This window comes from Lepisosteus oculatus, chromosome 7, assembly GCF_040954835.1.
Source record: "Lepisosteus oculatus isolate fLepOcu1 chromosome 7, fLepOcu1.hap2, whole genome shotgun sequence".
In the NCBI taxonomy this organism is placed as follows: Eukaryota; Metazoa; Chordata; class Actinopteri; order Semionotiformes; family Lepisosteidae; genus Lepisosteus; species Lepisosteus oculatus.
Window position 1 is genome coordinate 5,294,691 of NC_090702.1, and position 20,256 is coordinate 5,314,946.

The 20,256-nt window shown below is 38.1% G+C and overlaps 1 protein-coding gene across 1 annotated transcript; it reads right to left on the reverse strand.

Annotated features, from left to right (window-relative positions):
- Window positions 1-12,098: 12,098 nt before the first annotated feature.
- Window positions 12,099-18,643, reverse strand: avpr1aa (arginine vasopressin receptor 1Aa). Its single transcript, XM_006633806.3, has 2 exons — window positions 17,419-18,643; window positions 12,099-16,361 (listed from the first exon to the last, which is right to left on the reverse strand). Exons 1-2 carry the CDS (start codon window positions 18,383-18,385, stop codon window positions 16,069-16,071), a joined length of 1,260 nt encoding a protein of 419 aa, XP_006633869.2. The 5' UTR covers window positions 18,386-18,643; the 3' UTR covers window positions 12,099-16,068.
- Between the last annotated feature and the right edge of the window lie 1,613 nt (window positions 18,644-20,256).

A 20,256-nucleotide genomic window follows, 5' to 3' on the forward strand; every position in this document is an offset into this window, starting at 1 on the left:
ATACTACTGTATATGAACATCAGTACATTTTTTCCTTAACTAACAAAAAACAGAATGTTCAGAGTGAGTGAAACTGTCCACGTAGGACTTCCAGAAGGACACAAAATTGTGGTAAACAGTTTCCCTTCTAAAAAAGTTAAATGCCCCTGAGGACACATTTAACTAGAAACGTTTCTAATTCAAATACCATTCCTTCAGCAGTCACAGTTATGCAGTCTGCAGGAATTCTGTCACGTGACGTCAGCTGTGTATCACTGTAATCACTCACCTTCACTCTGTTCTGACTAAGATCTTATTTCTCCCTGTATCGTCAAGCTCAAGCTTCTGTATTTCTGATCACTGGTGAGACCGATCAAATCCTTTTGAAGAGTATTACAATTCCTTTTCTCATTCAAGTGATTTAGGATCAACCCAGCTTTCTGTTTAGGCTCAGTAACATGTTAGGAAACATTTCTTTCACTATCCTATCTAGTTCCCCCTATCCTAGAACTAGACCTACAGTAAGTGTTAGCATACTGTATTATGTTTGTTGCATTTTCTTTGGAGATTATTAATAATGTTTCATAAACATCATTCAGTGAATTTATGGTGACTTTTGCTGATATGACTGTATGCCATGTTATACCATAATTCTGATCACCAGTTTATGTGCGTCATCACTTGAAGTGTGTAAATTGGACATTCAGAGAGAAAATCCCGTCCTTCGGATGAGACGTAAAACCGAGGTCCTGACTCTCTGTAGTCATTAAAAATCCCAGAGTAGAAAAGAGTAGGGGTGTAACCCTGGCATCCTGGTCAAATTTCCCATTGGCCCTTACCAATCATGGCCTCCTAATAATCCCCATCTATGAATTGGCTTCATTATTCTGCTCCCCTCCTCAATGAGAGCTGATGTGTGGTGAGCGTTCTGGCGCACTATGGCTGCTTTCACATCATCCAGGTGGATGCTACACATTGGTGGTGGTGGAGGGGAGTTCCCATTACCTGTAAAGCACTTTGAGTGGAGTGTCCAGAAAAGCGCTATATAAGTGTAAGCAATTATTATTATTATTAAAATATCTTTCAGTTCATTTTGGTTCACTTTCGTATCTTTTTGTGTTGTTTGTGCACCTGAGAATTTATGGAGGGCTGTGCCTTTAGCTTTCTATTACTTCAAAACTCTGCATTGACTTTCCTCAACATAAGATGGTATTTTGGTAACTTTAAGCTTCCATTCCATAGACCATCTGCCAACAATTTGCTCTGGGGAAGAGTAAAGTGCTAATTTAAAAAAGTAATGCAGATGAACTCAAATAACATGCAGTATAGGACTCTCAAACTCTCAAATGGTTGTCGTTGAAGATTCATATTCTTCCAAGAATTCCGAGCTCACTCTGACCCTTTATTAAAGGGCCTAATAGAAAAACACTCTTTAATCCAGTATTCTGACAAATAATAATTCAAAAATGACCTAGTGAGATCTAATTATGTAATTACTTAATGATTTATTCACGTATCAAGTTGATGTTTAATAAATTAGATGAAAGTTGTAATACGTTAGCCTGCCAAATACTGAAATGCAGTATATAACCAAACTATTGTAGAATACAGCATAAGGAAACACAATATGAACAAAATGGTCATTTTCAATGATGGCTGTGTAATTTAACACGACATGGGAAAAAGCCCTTAACAGCAACTTACCATTCAGGATTAATGAATCACTAGAAAGAGGAAGAGTTTCTGTTTGACCTTTTCTGTAACTGGAAGGTCCAGCATACACATTTTAAAAGAACGTGTTTAGAAAGCAGTACATGCCGTGCTTTTAGAAAAATTAATAAATCTTTCAGACGCCCTGACGTAAACGCGGATATTTTACTCCGTCCAGACACCTTTGACATTTGTCAGCACCAGCCCACAGCAGTGTTTTATAAAAGAGTTCACATACTTTCACAGTATTGTAAAACACGATTTAATGCTTGACACACATGGTAGAAATCATGTGGCTTTTTAGAAGTTCAGTTTGTCATCTTGACAAAACAGATAGAATTGTGGATCAGCAGAAATACGACAGTAGCTAATCGTGCTATTCCTTCCAGTAAGAAGCTCAAGCGAATTTTGCATTCCAGGATAACTGTACAAATCATATCCTTCTAAGACGTTTCATGTAAATTGATTTGTTTTCCAAAACTCACTTGGCCCATCTGTGTAGTGATTGGATTTTTATGTCCATCCATTTTCTAACAATTTTATCCTACCAATATACCTATGCATGACAAAGATGCACTACTAGGGGTTGTGGCAACGGCACAGAGGGTTATAGGATGTGATTCACCATCAACCGGTGAGATTCACACCATCCTCTGTCTCAGTAAAGCCCAATCCATCAATCAGGATCCCAACCATCCCGGCCACAAACTGGTCTCCCCCCCTACCCTCTGGCAAGCAGTACCGCACTATTAAAGCACGAACCACAAGACTCAAGACCAGCTTCTACCCTACTGCAGTAAAAAATCCTCAACAGCTAACTGCAATGCCTTCGACTCAATGTACATCTACACTATGCACTTTTGCATAGTCTATCATGTTTTTTCATTTCACTATTACATATTTATTGTTGTTGTTGTAACGTACTGTCTATATTGTGTGGTGTTGTCTGCTGTACTGTGTATGTCCCGAGAGATTAGCGCGATTAAGAATTCCAATGTAAGTGTACATATGGTTATAAAGTCCTCTACTTTCAATCTCTGTCCTCTACTCTCTTTATCCAGTAAAAAATAAACAATGAAAGTCATGGATCATGGTGGAGCCAGAGCCTATCCCGGCAAGCAATAGGCGCAAGACAGGATACTCCCTGGATGGGATCAGTCTATCAGAGGACACACACTGAATACTGTAGCACCCCAGGAATTGAACCCAGGGCCCCAGCACTGTGAGATTGCCATGCTAATTACTGCACCCCCGTGGCACCCTCATGCCATGTTAAATCAAACTAGTTACACGCATGAAACCCACCATATCTATTTTAGATCCCATTCCCACCACTTTATTCCAGTCCTGTTTCTCTTCTCTCTGTCCCATTGTCCTCAATATTATACATGAATCCTTGAGCACCGGCATTGTACCAACGGTCCTCAAAACTGCTGCTATTACCCCCGTGCCAAAGAAGCCTAACATGGCTCTTGACAATCTAAACAACTTTCGCCCCATCTCCAACTTACCCTTTCTCTCTAAAATTTTAGAACGTGCTGTCACACTTCAGTTACATAACCACCTCATGACAAACAACCTTTTCGAACCCCTCCAATCTGGCTTCCGTCAACTTCACAGCACAGAAACCGCCCTGGTCAAAGTCACCAACGATCTCCTAATAGCTTCTGATTCTGGTTCTCTTTCCATACTCATCCTTCTTGATCTCAGTGCTGTCTTTGACACTGTTGACCATAACATCTTACTTTCTCATCTCGAGACTGTGTTTGGAGTCTCTGACACTGCCCTCAAATGGTTTAAGTCTTACATCACTGATCGCTGTCACTTTGTCTCTCTCAATGGGTACAGGTCTGAAATTGGTCATGTCAAGTCTGGTGTCCCCCAGGGCTCAATACTGGGCCCCTTGCTCTTCAGCATTTACATGTTCCCACTTGGTCAGCTTTTAAGATCACATGGCCTCAGCTTTCATTTTTATGCTGACGATATTCAAATATGCATCCATACCAAACCTGACACTGATGTGACTGTCTCTATTCTATCTAATTGCATCTCTGACATAAAAATTTGGATGACTCTTCATCTTAACTGTGACAAGACTGAACTCATGCTTATTGGTACCCCCAATCAACTTCGTAAAGCTAGTCCGGTAACCCTATCTGTAGATAGCTCTGTACTTGAGCTTCAATCAAAATTGAAAAACCTTGGGGTTATATTCGATTCTGGCTTAACATTCGACCCACTTGTACAGCATACTGTCAAAACATATTTTTTTTCACCTTAGAAATATCGCAAGACTACGCCCTATGCTGTCATTAACTGTGGCTGAAAAGCTGATCAACATATTTGTATTCTCTCAAATTGACTACTGCAATGCTCTACTCGCTGGGGTATCTAAATCTACTCTGAACAAACTGCAGTATGTCCAAAATTCAGCAGTCAGAATCCTGACCAGGTCTAGTGCAAGTGTTCACATTACTCCTGTCCTGGAGTCCTTGCACTGGCTTCCGGTCGAATTCCGCGTAGACTTTAAAATCCTCATGATCACCTATAAGGCTTTACATGGCTTGGCACCTCAATACCTGTCTGAACTTTTATCGCCCTACTCCCCACCTCGCAACCTCCGCTCTTCAAATTCTGCCCTCCTTACTGTCCTCCAAGCCCGTCTACATTGTATGGGCGACAGGGCCTTCTCCTGCTATGCCCCCAACCTCTGGAACTCTTTGCCAAGGATATCAGAGAGTCACCTTCTCTAAACTCCTTCAAATCATGACTCAAAACCTTCTTCTTCAGAAAAGCCTTTACTTAACTGGTTCCATTCTTCACCCCTCTGCTCTTCTTAATACCACCTTCCACGGTCTCCTCTATTGTTAATGTTGTATTGTTGTAATTATAATTGTGTCCTATCTTGTGAAATCTTATTTATTGTTGTAGTCTTCTTAATTATTGTTATTGTCATCCTGTGAAGCGCTTTGAGAAGCCACCTTTAAAGGCGCTATATAAAATAAAGTTTTGTATTATTATTATTATTATTATAAATACTTTCAGAGTGACTATTAAATTTCACTAGGAATGACAATGCCCAAGATCAAAGCGTGATGACACTATTATGGAGCGGATATTTGGCTCAACCCGCTTGGCCGAGGGCCGACCTCCTGGCCATAGGACGAGGAGGCCAGGACCCCCACGCAGGGTGACGAAGGGGTCGCTGCAGAGGTGGAGTTGGAGTGGAGGTGGGATGCAAAACTCGCATGCCAGGGTGAGAGATATCGCAATGGTATTTATAGTTGTCATGATTGCTACTCCTCCTCTTAAGGGCGCTCCAGCTCTTCCTCGTTCTCTCCCATTACCTGCACCTGTTCCCTATTTCAGTTCCTCCTTAAAAGCCAGACGCAGACCTCACTCCTGGCTCCTCATTGGATTCCGCTTCGTGAGAGCCCGGGGTCCTGCTGCGTCTGGCTCCGTCATGGTTTTAACCTTCTGTTCCCGATCCCCCCCAGCCGGTCCCGACCCGGTTCATGGTTTTAATTCCCTCGGATGGATCTTCTGGCCTTGGACTTAGTCTCCTGTCTTGGATTACTCATTTGGATTTTCTCACGGATTGTTCGCCCCGGACTCACTCCTCCTGGACACCTGCACCCCTTGGACACGCCCCCTGTCTCCATACCCTCTCCTGCATGACTTTTTCCCAAGTGTTTCCTCACAATTCATGATCGGGTCGTCTGCATAGGGCCCGGAAAGAACTGTTTCCTGACAATAGTGTTTGGTGGAGGAAGGATGAAGGGAGTGATTGCTGATTACTGACAGCTGGGAACGATCGAGCATAGTTGTTGTCATCCCTCCCTAACTTTCGTTATATGAACTCCATTTGTGTACTATTGTACATTCAGATAAGAGCAGATTCATAATATGAAATGTTCAATGAAAAAATAAAATTCTCACATGCTACTGCTAAATCAAACGTGTATGTTCTTGCAGCCTTGATCCAATAATAATTCAAAGCACAGCTTGAAGAAAATGGTCAAAGAAAAGGGAATGCATCGTAGATCTTGTTAAAATAATTGAAGTCAGTTTTCGGTACTCTCTTTTTTAAATTGTGAAGAATAACAACATCTGTTCAAGACATGCATTCTATAGTTTTCGAAGAAGTGCAGATGTAGCTGGGAATAAGGGCTTTTTTTCCTTATTAATTTCATAATTCTTCATAGACTGCAGACATTAGGAAAACCTTACATGCCAACTTTAATGACTGATGGAAATCAATCTTGTTTATTTATTCACTTCTCTAAGGTGAATGAGACATTATTCTAGATATTCCTCTATGGAAATTTCCTGAAGTTTCTTCATAAAATGTGGAAAAATTGAATACACAATAGAACAGTTTCTTAAATCAAGTGTCATCTTAATGCAAAAACAACAAAGTGTTTTATAAATGAGGTGATATTAACATTTCCGAAGCCCAGTATTGCATAATAAAGAAATATACTGAATATACCTGTATTTATCTTTAACAATAAACATGGAATGAGTATTTATTGCACATATACTCCTGGATAGGACAGGAAATAGTTCACCATGGTAAATGGAGGCTGTCCTACCTTTTTTTAGACTCCAAAAACACCAATACTGTTAACCGTCAGCAAGCTGTGAGTGGTCAGAAAACCTTCCACATATTTGAAAAGCTCTATGTGAGAAAAGCACATGGGCTCCCAAAATATCAGTTTCAAGTTTAATTTGGGCTTTGATGGTGTGAAGGTTATTAATGCCAAAGATTATAATACAAATAGTTCATCATCTTTTCTCAAGCAGCAGTGTGAATTTCAGAAAGAAGAACAAACAGTCCTTTTATTAGCTTTTTGAACAGCATCCAGCCTTAAACACTAACTAACCATAGCTAAGAATTGTAAATATTACTAATCAATTTCCTTCAGCAGTGTTATTTTACTCAAGAAGGTTTAATCTAAGGTTTTGGCAAGAGCTACATGTTCACATTTGTGATCTGAAACTGCTGTTAAACTTTCACATATGCTAAACACATTTTACTGGAACTGCATCTGTGCCGAGAGTCCAATGTCATTCCCTTCCCCCATATTAGCGATTATTTTTATTACTTTTTTAAAAATTGTGTACTTGAAGACCATTATTTATTTAAGAAACAATCTCCTGGATGGATTAGAGCTGAGATGATTAACCGATAAAGACTGGAAAGATGATGTCTGGGTAATTTAGAGCCTGACATCCTACAGTATATGCAGTCAGTCATTTGGCAAAATCAATTGGTTGTTTTTTTTTTTATTAAATGTCCACCTGAAAGTATCTTCCCATTATTCCACAATGCTTCTTTGGCAAATTTCATCCAGAGAGATTATAAAGTCTTCTTATGTTATCAAAAGGATGACTTTTAAGAGATAAACTTCTCTCATTAAATCTTAATTAGACCAATTGAACTCTTTGCCCTATAAAGTAAAGTAAAAGTAGAACACTCTCCACTTTAAACTGTGTGGCTAAATTAAAAATAAGCCATTTTTGACAAACGTCTCCATGTTCATATTTTTTACTACAGTATATTCTGCAGTAATGATGCTCACTTGAGCTCCTTGAAAGACACATTCTTGTGGGTTTTACAAAGAAGCTCAAACTCCTCTGTGATCAAAGAGCTGGAAACAGTTGAAATCGAGACAAAGGGATTGTCTGACAATTAAGTCAATGTTTTGATTTAACCAAGTCATTAAAAGTTCAGGTATAATAAAAATCTGAGGACCCTATGGCTCTCCGGGATCAGGAATAAGCAGCACTGGTCTGAAGTATAAAAGGTTTTTACAAAATATTATTATTAGAATCCAATATAAGCAAAGCACTGTGATCTGGGACACATGTTTTGTATTTATACTGTACTCTTCTAGAGATTTAAAAAGTGGCTTCTCTGCATTCATGATTTATTCTGATGTTGATTTGGCTTTTATCACAGAAAGATATAGCCAGACATACAGTACAAAGAGATCTTTTAATGTCACCTAAGATTAATATTATTGTCTTACTAATTGGTAGAAAGGAAAGAAAATCAGTTTTTCATGTTGCAGTCAAGTATCCTGCAGTGCCAGTGTTAAACAATTACACTAATAGGCACATTACAGCATCGTTATTGTGTTTTTTTATGTTTTTAATTAATCTTTCTTCACTGATACAAATTTCAGAACAGCATTTAAAGCTTTTATGGTTGAATGTGTCATACTTCATACACACATAGAGGAATACCTAAACACACTTGTAGATGCTTTGAATAGTGAATATACTGTAAGTCAAGCCTTTTGTTCTTGTGTTCAAGAAGATAATTGTTTGAAATTGATGTATTTTTATGTGTTGTATGGCTCTAGGTATGTCAGTTTCATTTCATTCTTGGGTAGCATGCTAACTAATCCATGATAATGTGTTGGACAACACTGAGGCAGTTATTTCCAAAAGCTGCTTTTCAAAACTTGCACCAGAAAGCTATAGTACAATGAGACCTGCTTTGAGTAGGATGACAATCAACCTCATACCCCACACCCACACCCCTGCCATTTTCCAGTACATCTGAATTAGAGATGATTCTTCCAGTAAAGATAAGCCATTTGTCTTGTCACAGGCAGAAGAGAAATCAGGTTGTCTTTTTGCTACTTGTATGTACACACTGATCTACTGTATATTAATCAGTTACATCATTTCCTATTCTGTACAAAGACAGGATTCCTGAGTAAAAAAACACGTTCAGTTTCAGTCTAGTTCTTAGTTTATGCACCAGTAACAGTCATAGCAGAATGACTGTCACTTTTTAAGCCCTTTCTCCTTTATTCCAGCATACTTTAGAGCTTATCCCTATCAGTTTAGGAATGATAAAATACAGTGTACAGTGAAGTCCCATTCATGGGTAGAATTGATTTGAATATATGAAGGTACCTTTGGCCGGTATAAGAGAAAATCAACTGTAGTCTCAGCTGAATTAATTTTGTCTTTGAAGACAACATACTATTGTTGAGCACTTTTGTTTCTGGGACAAAAAGTTGACTACTTACAGTAACTCTTTAACTGTCACTGAGGGAAATAGGATTGAATAAATGTTGACTCATTTAGATGATGCTTGAACACAAATTGAGAAAATAAAGAAAATCAAATTTCTCGAGATGAATAATGACACTCTATGTAGTGTTTGCCTACATAGTTCATAGTTCATAGTTTGATCAGTGCTATTGAGGCTGCTTTAGGCTGCTACAAAGTTCCCAAATCTACATATACAGTACATGCTGTAAGCCTCATACAGGCTAACAGAGGTGTTAGTCTTGAAGGAGGGATGCATATTTCAATGAACAGATTTAATACTCTAATGAAAGTGCAGGAGTTACTGTTTTAATAATAGCCATGAGAGCCAGGATAAATTAACTCTAAAACAAACCTTGTGGAATTAGTGGCCAATGGCCACTAGAATTTGAACTATTTAAAGCAATATTCGAGTTCGAATTTTTAATGGTCCCTATTTCTTATGCCTGTTTAAACATCGCTTTATAAATGCACAAATAATGTGCATATGTTATGCAAGGAAGGCTGGAAGTATCGCTAAGGATACCAGTCATCCTGGTTTCTCATTTTTCTCCCCCCTTCCCTCTGGCAAGCGTTATAGGAGCAAAAAGGCACAAACTTCCAGATTCAGAGACAGTTACTTCCCACAAGGACATTTATGAGGTGCAATATGTTCCCTGATGTTACATATGTATACATTGCAAACTTTGATTTTTTTCAATTAATTTGTGATCTGTTTAAAGAAAAAATGTTTCTTTTGTAATATGTTGACAGTGTAGATACATTTTAATTATGACAGGGCAATGAAAAACACGGATATTTAGTGAAACCGTCTGATTTAGTGGAGCTCCCATTTGAAATGTACCTTTGAATACAATAATACAATGATTCATGTTTTGGATATTAAATTATCTTTGGGATGAAAGCTAGTTTCAAGACAATAATTCATAGGAAACCAACTGACAAAAAAAGCTCATCTTTGGCCTCTGGTTTCCATCCACAAACAATGAAAAAACATTTGTCTGTGAGTTGATTTTTGACTCTACAATGATAAAGCTATAAATCCCCCATCGAAATATATGGAGATAGTTTTGTAAATGATAGGTTTTAAATGAATTTTTTTTTAAGAAACAGTGTTGTTCACATGAACGTTTGGTATAGACCAATAAGAAAATGGGAGAGAATAACTTATTCACAAGTCTGTACTGTTAGAAATGAGTTCTGTCACCCACAGACATTGTCAAATCTTACAACGTCTTGCCATTTTTCAGAAGCAATCACTTAAAAGAAGTATATATAAAACGTATATTTTATTTGCTCTCCCGGTAATGCTGTCTGTGCCAAACTGTGCTCTCTGTTCATTAATACATGGAGATAAAATTACTATAAATCAATGGCTATGATTTTTTATTTCTCTCAAGTTTAATACAAATGTAAAAATGTGCCTTCCGAGTAAACCCACTGGATTTGTTGATCATTTTCTGCCTGTTATCTCATGAGAGTTACCAATTAGAGCAGGGCAATTTTCTCCACCTGTTGTTAATTTAGAAGTTGCATTGAAAGTGTATTCTCATTATTCTACTCATGAATAACGTGCAAGTGTTGTGCAGTGGGTTTATTTTTATTTTTTTTAAATGACTATGGGCGTGATTCTAATAAAAGGGCAATCTGGTGTTGTTTTTAAAGGACCGATTGTCCTTTTTGGCATAAATTAACATATGCTTGTTTAAAACAAGGACATTGGTCCTTTGAGGGTTTGTTTTTTTCCTTTTTAGGGCAGGCCACAGGCATCCACAGCAATAATGTCCAGTGTATTCAGAACAGACAATGAAATAAATACTCTTGTGCAATTGTCGTGTGCTGTAAAACTGAGATTAATTAAAAAGGTAATTTCATTTCAAAATTAAATTTAGAATTATTAAATTTTAAATTATTTCTTAAAAGTGAAAATTAGGTGGTTAATTACTACACTAACATCAAAGGAGAGAATATTTCATATATAGAAATTTTTAAATGTGACAAATATATATTCAGGTGATCAGAAAAGTCACGAAGAGTGTGGGAATCTAGCATGGACCACGGTGAATAAGCACGAAACTGAGACCCAGTGAATAAGAGACAAGTATTCCAAATCAATGAGTTTGTAAAATCTTGACAGTAATTCCAAGATAAAGGTTGATTTCTGTCCCAATATCCAATATGTTTGATAGAAACGGGCCCAATTAAAAAAGAAGACAGTCCTGTCATTGTGGTCAGGACATAAATCTTGAAATCTGATTGGTTTAATTAATGACTCCTGAATTAAACATAAAAAAACAAATGAACTGGGATCCAATCACATCCAACCATGTCCTAAAGACCTTTAAGTGGAAAGCCCAATAATAATATTTAAAACCAGCTGAAGTCACGCCTGTGTAAGCTTCAGGGCACTGCAAGATTGTCAATTGCTTACCAATCCAAACAAAGATATATACTGTATACCGATGGAAAAAAGAACTGCAACACTCCTCCTCCACACTCTGGCCCTCCCGTCTGCGTGGAACAGGCTGAAGAGTGACTCACACTTGAAGAGGACCTGATACCACTGCTGACGAGTCCATTGCAGCTTCTGTCTGGCCCAAGCTGAGTCGGGTGTGACATCTAGGAGGTGTGAGCAGAGGGCCTCTGACAGGTCGCCTTGCTCTAAGGCCAGCAGCATGGAGCCTCACTGTCACCGATGCAGGCATTGTGTCTGCCGGCGGTTTCAGCAGCAGTACGGGTGGTGGGTCTGAAACGATCTCTCAGATGGACCAGTCTGATGTGTCCTTCCTCTTCTGATGTGGTCGCTTGAGTGCGACCAGATCTTGGACAGTCATCTGTCCTGCCAGTCTGCTGAGACCTTCTCTGCAGTCGGGACACAGTGGAGCGGCTTACTCCATAGTGTCTGGCAACGCTGGCACATGACATGCCAGCCTGCAGCAAGCCAATGGCCCTCTCCCTTGCTTCTGGTGACATTCAAGGCATTATGGAATGCACAGAAAACTGACTAAGTGTGGCCTTTTTCTTGTAGTGACCTAAGCTTTGAATTAAGGCTTTTTTAAAGGTCCAGGCATTGTTCCACCTGGAACTCGAGCACCTAACGAGCTTTCGTGTGATTGGCAAGTTGCAATGCCAATCACTGCACAAGCTGTTTTGCTGGTCAGAGGGCTAAAAACAAATGGACAAATTCTTATGAAAGTACATAAGCTATAACTATAGTTTCTCATTCCAGAAAATGTTGCGTTTCTTTTTTCCATCAGTATATAACAGAATTGATTTACTGTGTTTTAGTGGGAGTGAAATTAGGATCACAAATTTATTTTGATCAGTTTATTTTACATACTGTAGCATTCAACGGAGTTTACAAAAATAGGATTTGTAATCATATAAGTCTAGAATGTAGGGGACTGAATTGTAGGTATCAATAAGAAACAAGACGTCATCAGCATGGTGCTGTCCCTCTCCATGGATTGAAGACCAGTCTACCGCAGGGTCAAGAAAAATGGAACCAGTGCAATCAAGTCTGACTGAACATGTCTTTGGAAGATGGTTGATAACCAGAGTGAAAACCATGTATTGACATTCTATTCCACAAAAGCAAGAAGTAACACATACAGAAGTAATTCTGAGTGATACCCAAAGAGCAAGAAATTGACTTATCTTTGAAAACCTCCAGGACCTGTAGTACTGAAATTAGTATTTCTTTCAAGCCCTTCTCCTCTGTCACAAGGGAACAGCTTTCATATTTTCTCCTAGGGAGTCCGGTTATCTTTTGGCAGAATTAAAAGACAGTATGGTTAAGACCATTTCCGTGTCCAATTTTCTCGACTGCATTGGATTTTAGTCTGCAAAAACCTCATAATTCAATTCCAAAAGGGCGCAAATCCGATTGTGCTGCATTTGACATTTATGATCATAATGAAGCATGGTCAGACACTGAGAATTATCACTCCTTTAGGCCATTGTTATGTGTCAAAAAAGATATTACCCAAGTCATTTTCTGTATGGCATTGCTTTTTAATTGGCCAATGATGTGTTTTTTTTCCCCAAGGCTTTAAAGAGCACTGTAATCTCCTTCTCATGGCTGCTGTGAAGCTTAAAATAGTTTTATTGTTCTCTGTGTATGCTAACAAAATAAATATTAGAAAAACAAGCATCTTTCAAGAATGAGTAAAGTATGAAGGTGCAGTCTCCAGCAAACGCATGTATGGTATTGGACCTTCATGGGCTGTCGATTAACTCTTGAAGAGTAAACACTCTGTCTCTGTACTTATAACTTGTCCTAGGCTGCATAAAACTGACCAAGAAATGAGGAAAATAACAGAGATAGCCACAGTAAGAAAATACTTCAGTACACATAGCTCACACCCATAGTATGAATTGTGGATATTCTGCGCTTGTTTATTATTAAATGCTAGTAAGATTTTCTAACTAACTCAAAAGATGATCACATGTATATTTAATTTAATGTCTGACATCTTCCTAAAATAGCTACATTATACTGCTACACATATAGTCATTTAGGCACTATAAAATCTTCATTTTAAATCAATAGAAACATAACAGTATAGGCCCTGTCCATATAGAGTTTTTATTTTTGTCTTTAGATGCTTAAGATATTTCTCTTTTTTATTGCATACAAAGTAAAAGTAGAGACCACCACAAAAAAAGTATGCACAGAACTTGTCAAAAACAAAACAATTTTACATTTGCTTGGAATAATCTTAGTGCATTTTATATATTGTACAAATCCTAACGATTAATGCGGAGCTTTCCTTTTTAAAATGTTTTTGGTTACGCCAAAATTCATTACAATTTCCGAGCTATTCCGGCCTCATAATGAAAAGAGAGGAATATGACAGTTGGGTATCTACTGATATGCATAAAGTCTGTGTGTTTTTTCTAGTATGATATTTACCTAAGAACGTTATTGCAAGTTGTTTTTGCAGATTTCTGATAGCTTTAGGAACATCACATGTGCACTAATAAGTCATTTAAAGAAATGTTAAATAAAATCAACAAGAGAGAGCAAAAAAAATCTCTCCAGGTGTTAAGCAATGTGATTTTTTTAGATAATGTGTTGTTCATATAATAAGCACCAAGTAAACACATGCAGAACAAAATGCACTGCTATCCCCTTACTTTAGTGACACTTTTTATTTGTCAATCTGTGGTGCTTAGATTTGAATACTCTGAGCTGTTTTCCATATTTCCCCATTCTTCTCCTCCCATAAATTTTCTTTCCATCATTTGAATTTACTGGGGTAACTGAATTGACATTTAGAACAATATTTAATGTTCAGATTGGATTTCAGTTACATCAGGCTACACAATAGCCTAAAACACACCCAGCACATCAGTCCAGACGCTTATGCAGAGTAAGTGATTTTGCTTTATTTGAACTATGCCACATATAAAAAAAATATGACAAGTTCAGTATTCTCAGTTACCCTGGGTTTATGGCAATAAGAAGATTGATCTATTGAAAGATTGTATATTTTTGGAAATATTTTGCACACCATTGCTCTCTTAATGACTGACCAGCAACAAGCAAAATATTTTAAAACCTACTGTATTTAAAATGAGTAAATGAACTGCAATGAGTTGTTAAGGAACATTTGCATGATCAAAGCCCCCACTTACAATACATACAGCACAATAAGTACAGTAGGTATATTGAATTTTTGTGTGGAGAGTTTTGTAAAGAAAAGTTATTATGATGCAAGATAATGGCCAGCTATATTCACTTGAAGAAAATAAATCAATATAATGGAGTTTTGGGTGGAATGTTTGTAATGGAAAGTTATTATGCTGAAAAATAATGGCCACTTATATTCACTCTGACAGACTAATTACTTTGCAAATGTGTTAAAACGACTTGACTTCCAGTTTCCAAGATTTGCCAAGACTCCGCATTCAGCAGAAGCCAAAACTTTTAATCTTGAGATCTGTTTAAAAGAACACATTAACCACACCTGCGAGTTTCTGGTTGTGCCGACAGTCTATTTTGAACTTTTGAAATGAAATATAATTGAAAATCCCTGTGACATTTTATGTAGATACTAGAAACAATATTGTTCCACGTTATTAAAGTGCCCGTTTGTCTTATACAATGCATTAGTACTTGATTCATTCAGGACCAAACTTAACAGAATTGCAATTATTTAAGCAGCTGAGAAAAGTTAACTTACCATTACTTCAAGCAATTTCCCATATTTAAATTTAACATAAATTTGTATGTACTGTACTAATATAATCAAGAATACAACCTTTTTGACATTTTTCTCTATACACTATTTACCAAATACAATCAATAAATAGACTCTGGAAAAAGCAAATAATACGAATAACAAACCTATAAATATAACATGCTAAAAAACCACCATAACTCCCCAAAATGCTCCGCTACAAATGTACTTCATGTTCTCGGCGAACAACTTATTTGTTAACATGAGACACTGAAATAATTCTTCTGGACTTTTTCATACTCAAGTAGAACAGGAAATGTTTTGTAATGTTACTCTGCCTATCTAGTGATGTTTGACAGTTTGTGAAGCATTGTTTTGGGGTTGGAAGTACACTTTTGTAAAAAAAAATCCTATCAAATATGATGTGAAAAACGGACCTTCTGTGGTGTATCATTTGCTCCCACAGGTTAGCCATAAATAATCAACCACACACAGTTTCTCACCAAAACCAAAAATAAAACCATGCATACTTTTTAGCTGGTCCACACACATGCAAACACTCACAGTCAGCAATACTGACCAGCATATGTGTGCGTTTTACTAATTAGCCAAGGGTGCAAGGTCGAAATTTAAAACATATATAAAATACGTGCATATTGTCTTCATCACAGATAAAGCAGAGCCAAACCAATGAGACCAAACAGGCTTCATATGTACAACTGTTATGGAGATAATGGTCCAGTCCCTTATCTGATTCATATAATACTACGTGTGAAATCTAATAGGAATGAAATGAACGCGGAGAAAAAAAAATATAAAGAGGTTTAACAGCTAGTGCTGCTTAGCTTTAAAATATTGCACTTGTTGCTCACAAATTCTAAATATGTTTAATATTTTATTTTGTATGTCATTTATGCTGTTGGAGTATTATACTACTGAATGAACGAACTCTGTAGGTTGTACAGTAGGTCGGCTTGTGCAATACAACCTCAGCTTGTAACCGTCGGGTGACCGATAGCTGAAGTAAAGCTTTCTAAAAAAATAATAAAATTTCTTCTTGCGCCGTTAAAATTCGAAACTGATACATCAAAAATGAAATAAACAGATTAAATCGGAGTCAGATTTAGGATTCCGCCGGAATGGACCTGTAGGATTTGGGCGAATTGTCGTAGTCTTTCCAGGTCCCCACACTGCATGTCGGACTCCGGTTATTGATTCTGGTTAAAAGGGTGTTTCTCCTGAGACTGCTGTCTGAATCCTCCTTCCTGAACTTCTGCTGTAGCCTCTGACAGCAGGGGAAGCACAAGGCGAAGTCTTGCAAGAGGTGTCCGCTGAAAATCATGTAAATCCACGGATTGCAGCAGCTGTTCAGGCTGGCCAGCAGCGCAGACAGCGTCACCGCGGTGTTCTCCGATTCTAGGAGGGGAGAAAAAGCGAGCAATGGCTCATTATAGAGACCGGACTCAAGTCTTTGCTTAAGCTTCGGTCTGACATATGTAACGCACACGTAAAGAAAAATACAGTCACCAACCAGTGCGAGAGTTACAAATACAGTAACAACCTACTCATATTCGTACATTGGCACTCGTTCTACCTCATGTTTATTTTAAACTTCTGGTATATACCAACGAAAATATAGATGATCTTTATTCAAGTCTTTTGGGTTAAGTATAGAAGTACATTCATTTCATTAACACGCCTTTAACGAGCTCCTTCTTAGCCTACATGTTTCGCAGTCGTGCCGAATTTAACATTTAAAAAGTCGTTGAGAACTACTGCACGGAACACAATATGTTTTTTTTAAACTTTCAACACGGCCCAAACTTATATTAAGCAATGTATAAACATAAGGAATATGGACATTTCGAAAAGTCTCCAGAGTTTACCCCGCCAAAAGAAAAGTTTCTAAGAAAAATATTGGGGTATTATTATTATTATTATTATTATTATTATTATTATAATATTAATATTATTTCTAAACATATAACGTCTGTACTGTATATGCTACTCTAAAACTGTTGATATCAATTTACACATCACATCAATTTCCCTACGGGATTATTAAAGTATTATCTATATACTGTATACAGTATGCGTATACAGTATACGCAGATATATAGGCAGATTGTGTTGATACTGTACGATTTTAATTTTCTTTTGCATTTACGAATTAAGGAAGCCAAGAGAAACTAATGTCGTTTACATTTCTCATGTCTTCAAAGTTTTCGAATATTCTGAAGACACCTCAGAAGCACTGAATCATAGCGCCCAAACATTGCGTGTCTGTGGAATGTGGAACAGTAAGAAGTATGACACAATTTCTGGAAACAGCGCCTGCAAGCATTTGACAATTAATTGTAATTAACTAGCCCGGTCATAAAATGATTTGTTCAGAGGTTGCAATCTGCTTTTCTTTTCTACGATGCAGTGCTTTACAGAAAAGAAATATCAAAACGCTAAATTAAGCACGTACCGTCCCAAGAGAAGTTTTCATCCCAGACAGACCACATCTGCACGATGAAAAAAGGAGCCCAGCAGACGACGTAAGCCAAGACAATCACAAAAGTCATTTTCACCGTCCTCAGTTTTGCTCTAGAAATGGTGCTGACACTGCTTACGGAGGACCGGGCAATTAGACCGTTTTTGGACGCAGTTTCCCCGACGTGCTTTTTGGTTTTATACCTGATGTTCTTCCAGATGCTGTGGCAGATGAAACCGTAGCAGACCACGAGTATGACAACCGGGATGAGGAAGATCCCGACCGTTATCCAGGTGATATACGCCTTGATGCCCCAGGGCTTGATGAAGTGCGCCCAGCAATCGTAGACGTCCGACCCGTTTTTAATTTCGCTCAGAGAAAATATGAAATATTGCGGCGTGCTGAGCACCAGGCTGCATATCCATGTGCCGATGATCATAATGTAAGATCTCTGGGTAGGCTGCTGCAGTGTCTTCAGCGGGTGGCAGATAGCGATGTAGCGGTCGACAGTCATCATGACCATCATGTAGGTGGAGGCAAACATACCTAGGACTTGCAGGTGCTTCACAATTCTGCAGAGGGAGTCCGGCCCGGAGAATCGGAAGGTGATCTCCCAGCACAGTTGGGGCAGGACTTGGAAAAACGCGACTACGAGATCGGCCAAGCTGAGGTGCTTGATGAAGAGGTGCATCCTGGACATCTTTTTCTTCGTCCTGTACAGCGCCAGCAGCACGCTCAAATTCCCGATCACGGCCACGACGAAGGTGATGCTTAGAACTGTAATCTCGATTTTGGCCACGTCTTCGTTTCTGCCGAAAGGGTCGCTGGCGTTGCTTGAGGAACTGGCGTTGCCGGCGCCTGCCATGGAGCCGTCGGTTGCGCTCAGACCCAAGGACTGATTCTCGTCGGTAAAATTCCTCATGGCCCCCGAGTAAAACAGCACATTCACGGGGAAGTGCATGACAGCCTCGCCCCGTCCCTCACCTCTCCTCCCAGCAACTCAAGTGGAGAGGAGCGGAGCTCTGTTGCCCTCCAGTTACTTTCCAAGACGCGCGAAGCCGGCCGCCTACTTACTCAACAGATGGAGTGATGTTTGAACTGGAAAGCTGAAGAGACGTTTTTAAAGAGGTTCGCGTTTCATTAATCAACGACAAATTGCTATCAACCAAGCCCACTTCGTCTACGCCAGCTGTTAGTCACGCCGCATCACTGAAAATAACCCACTCCCACCAACCCAGGTCAATAAATACACGCTATAAACTTTTCAAGAAATATTTATCGAATTTTGAGCAGTTGTGATAAAGAAAAAAAAAACAGCTGCGATGTATGCATTGAAAGAGATGCTCATGCTTTTTTGTTTGTTTTTGTTTGGGGGGGGGGTACTTTGAAATGTTTTTTATTAATATTTTATGTATTATTACACTATCTTTTAAGGATATTTTGGAGGTTAAAGAATGTCGGTTTTAGATGTTACATAAAGCGTTTAAACGTAACTTCTGCATTCTTAAATATTTGCAGTATAATAGAATACATGGAGTTTTGATATAAAATCAAAACCTCAATTTGGTGAAAAACGCATATCCTGAGCGGAGTTACTGCAACAGTGCTTTCTGAATAAGCAGAAAAGATTTTAGTTTTTTTTTTCAAATGAGGAGTTCGGTAAAGTGGGTTTATTACTCAGTTTACACTATATGTAAATAATAGAAAAATCGTTTAATTTGATTTCTTAAGCACTAAATATTTGCATTGTGTTAGGATTACATTTACAGTATGCCACTTGACAGGAATCACAAACTGGGTTTGGGGCATGCTTTTCGGAACTGCTCAATGAGTTTAGTCAAACGGATAGGGATCTACAAATATCACATTTTCCGAAGCCATCAAAAACCTAGCGGCGAGTATACAGTATTTACTGTACATAACGAAGTTCTAAGCGGAACCAGTTTTGCAGATGTTCCATTTCAACCGATTGAGGATTGTGATCGAAAGTGTTCATATTGGCAACTCGAAAAGAAAAATCCATATGGAACCCGTGTTCAAAAGCACAGAGGATTTTCCGCATTGAAATGAATAAATCTTATGTTAACCCGTCTGTTAAAACATCAGATTAACATACGTTGATGTTGCTCTAGAATTACCTACATAATGCTTGCGCGTAGTTTATTTCAGCGGAGTTTTCCAGTATGTCATATATTTTACAGTAAATACAATCAAAACGGCGTCATTCCATAGTTGGAAAAAAAACAGATAATTAAGGTCTCATTAAAAAGGAAGAAATACAGCAGTTTCATTCATTATTCAAACTTTTCGAAATCGAGCTATAGGATATATTCGGGATACGTTAATAACATCTTTGTTAGTGTCAGCTACTTTGCTGCCTAATGAGATGTTCTTAGGTACTAGCAATTCACTCGCTGAAACAAAATTACCCAGGAATAGTTTCGGATGTCAAGAGGAAGAAGAAAAACTCAAAAACTCATAGCACACTATCATTGTGAATTCCTACGCACAGCGCAGAATTAGGGAACAATACAAAACGCTAATTAATGAACAGGTATGTGTACTTCCCAATTCGTTTTTAGTCTAAAATAGTGCGTTTTATTTTTAGACCTATTGTCAAAAAGTTGAATAAAATAAAGGGACATATTCTGAGCAGTACTTAACAACAGTATATACTGTATTATGTGGCTTACAAAAAGGAGTTGCTCTTCTCTTTTCCTAATTACAAATTAAATTCACGGGGCCCAAGTTAAAGATTTCTACAAATTGTATAAGCTGCTGCTACTTTTTAAGACTGTAAAAAATCTAGCCAGGCACTCCTTTGAAGATCAC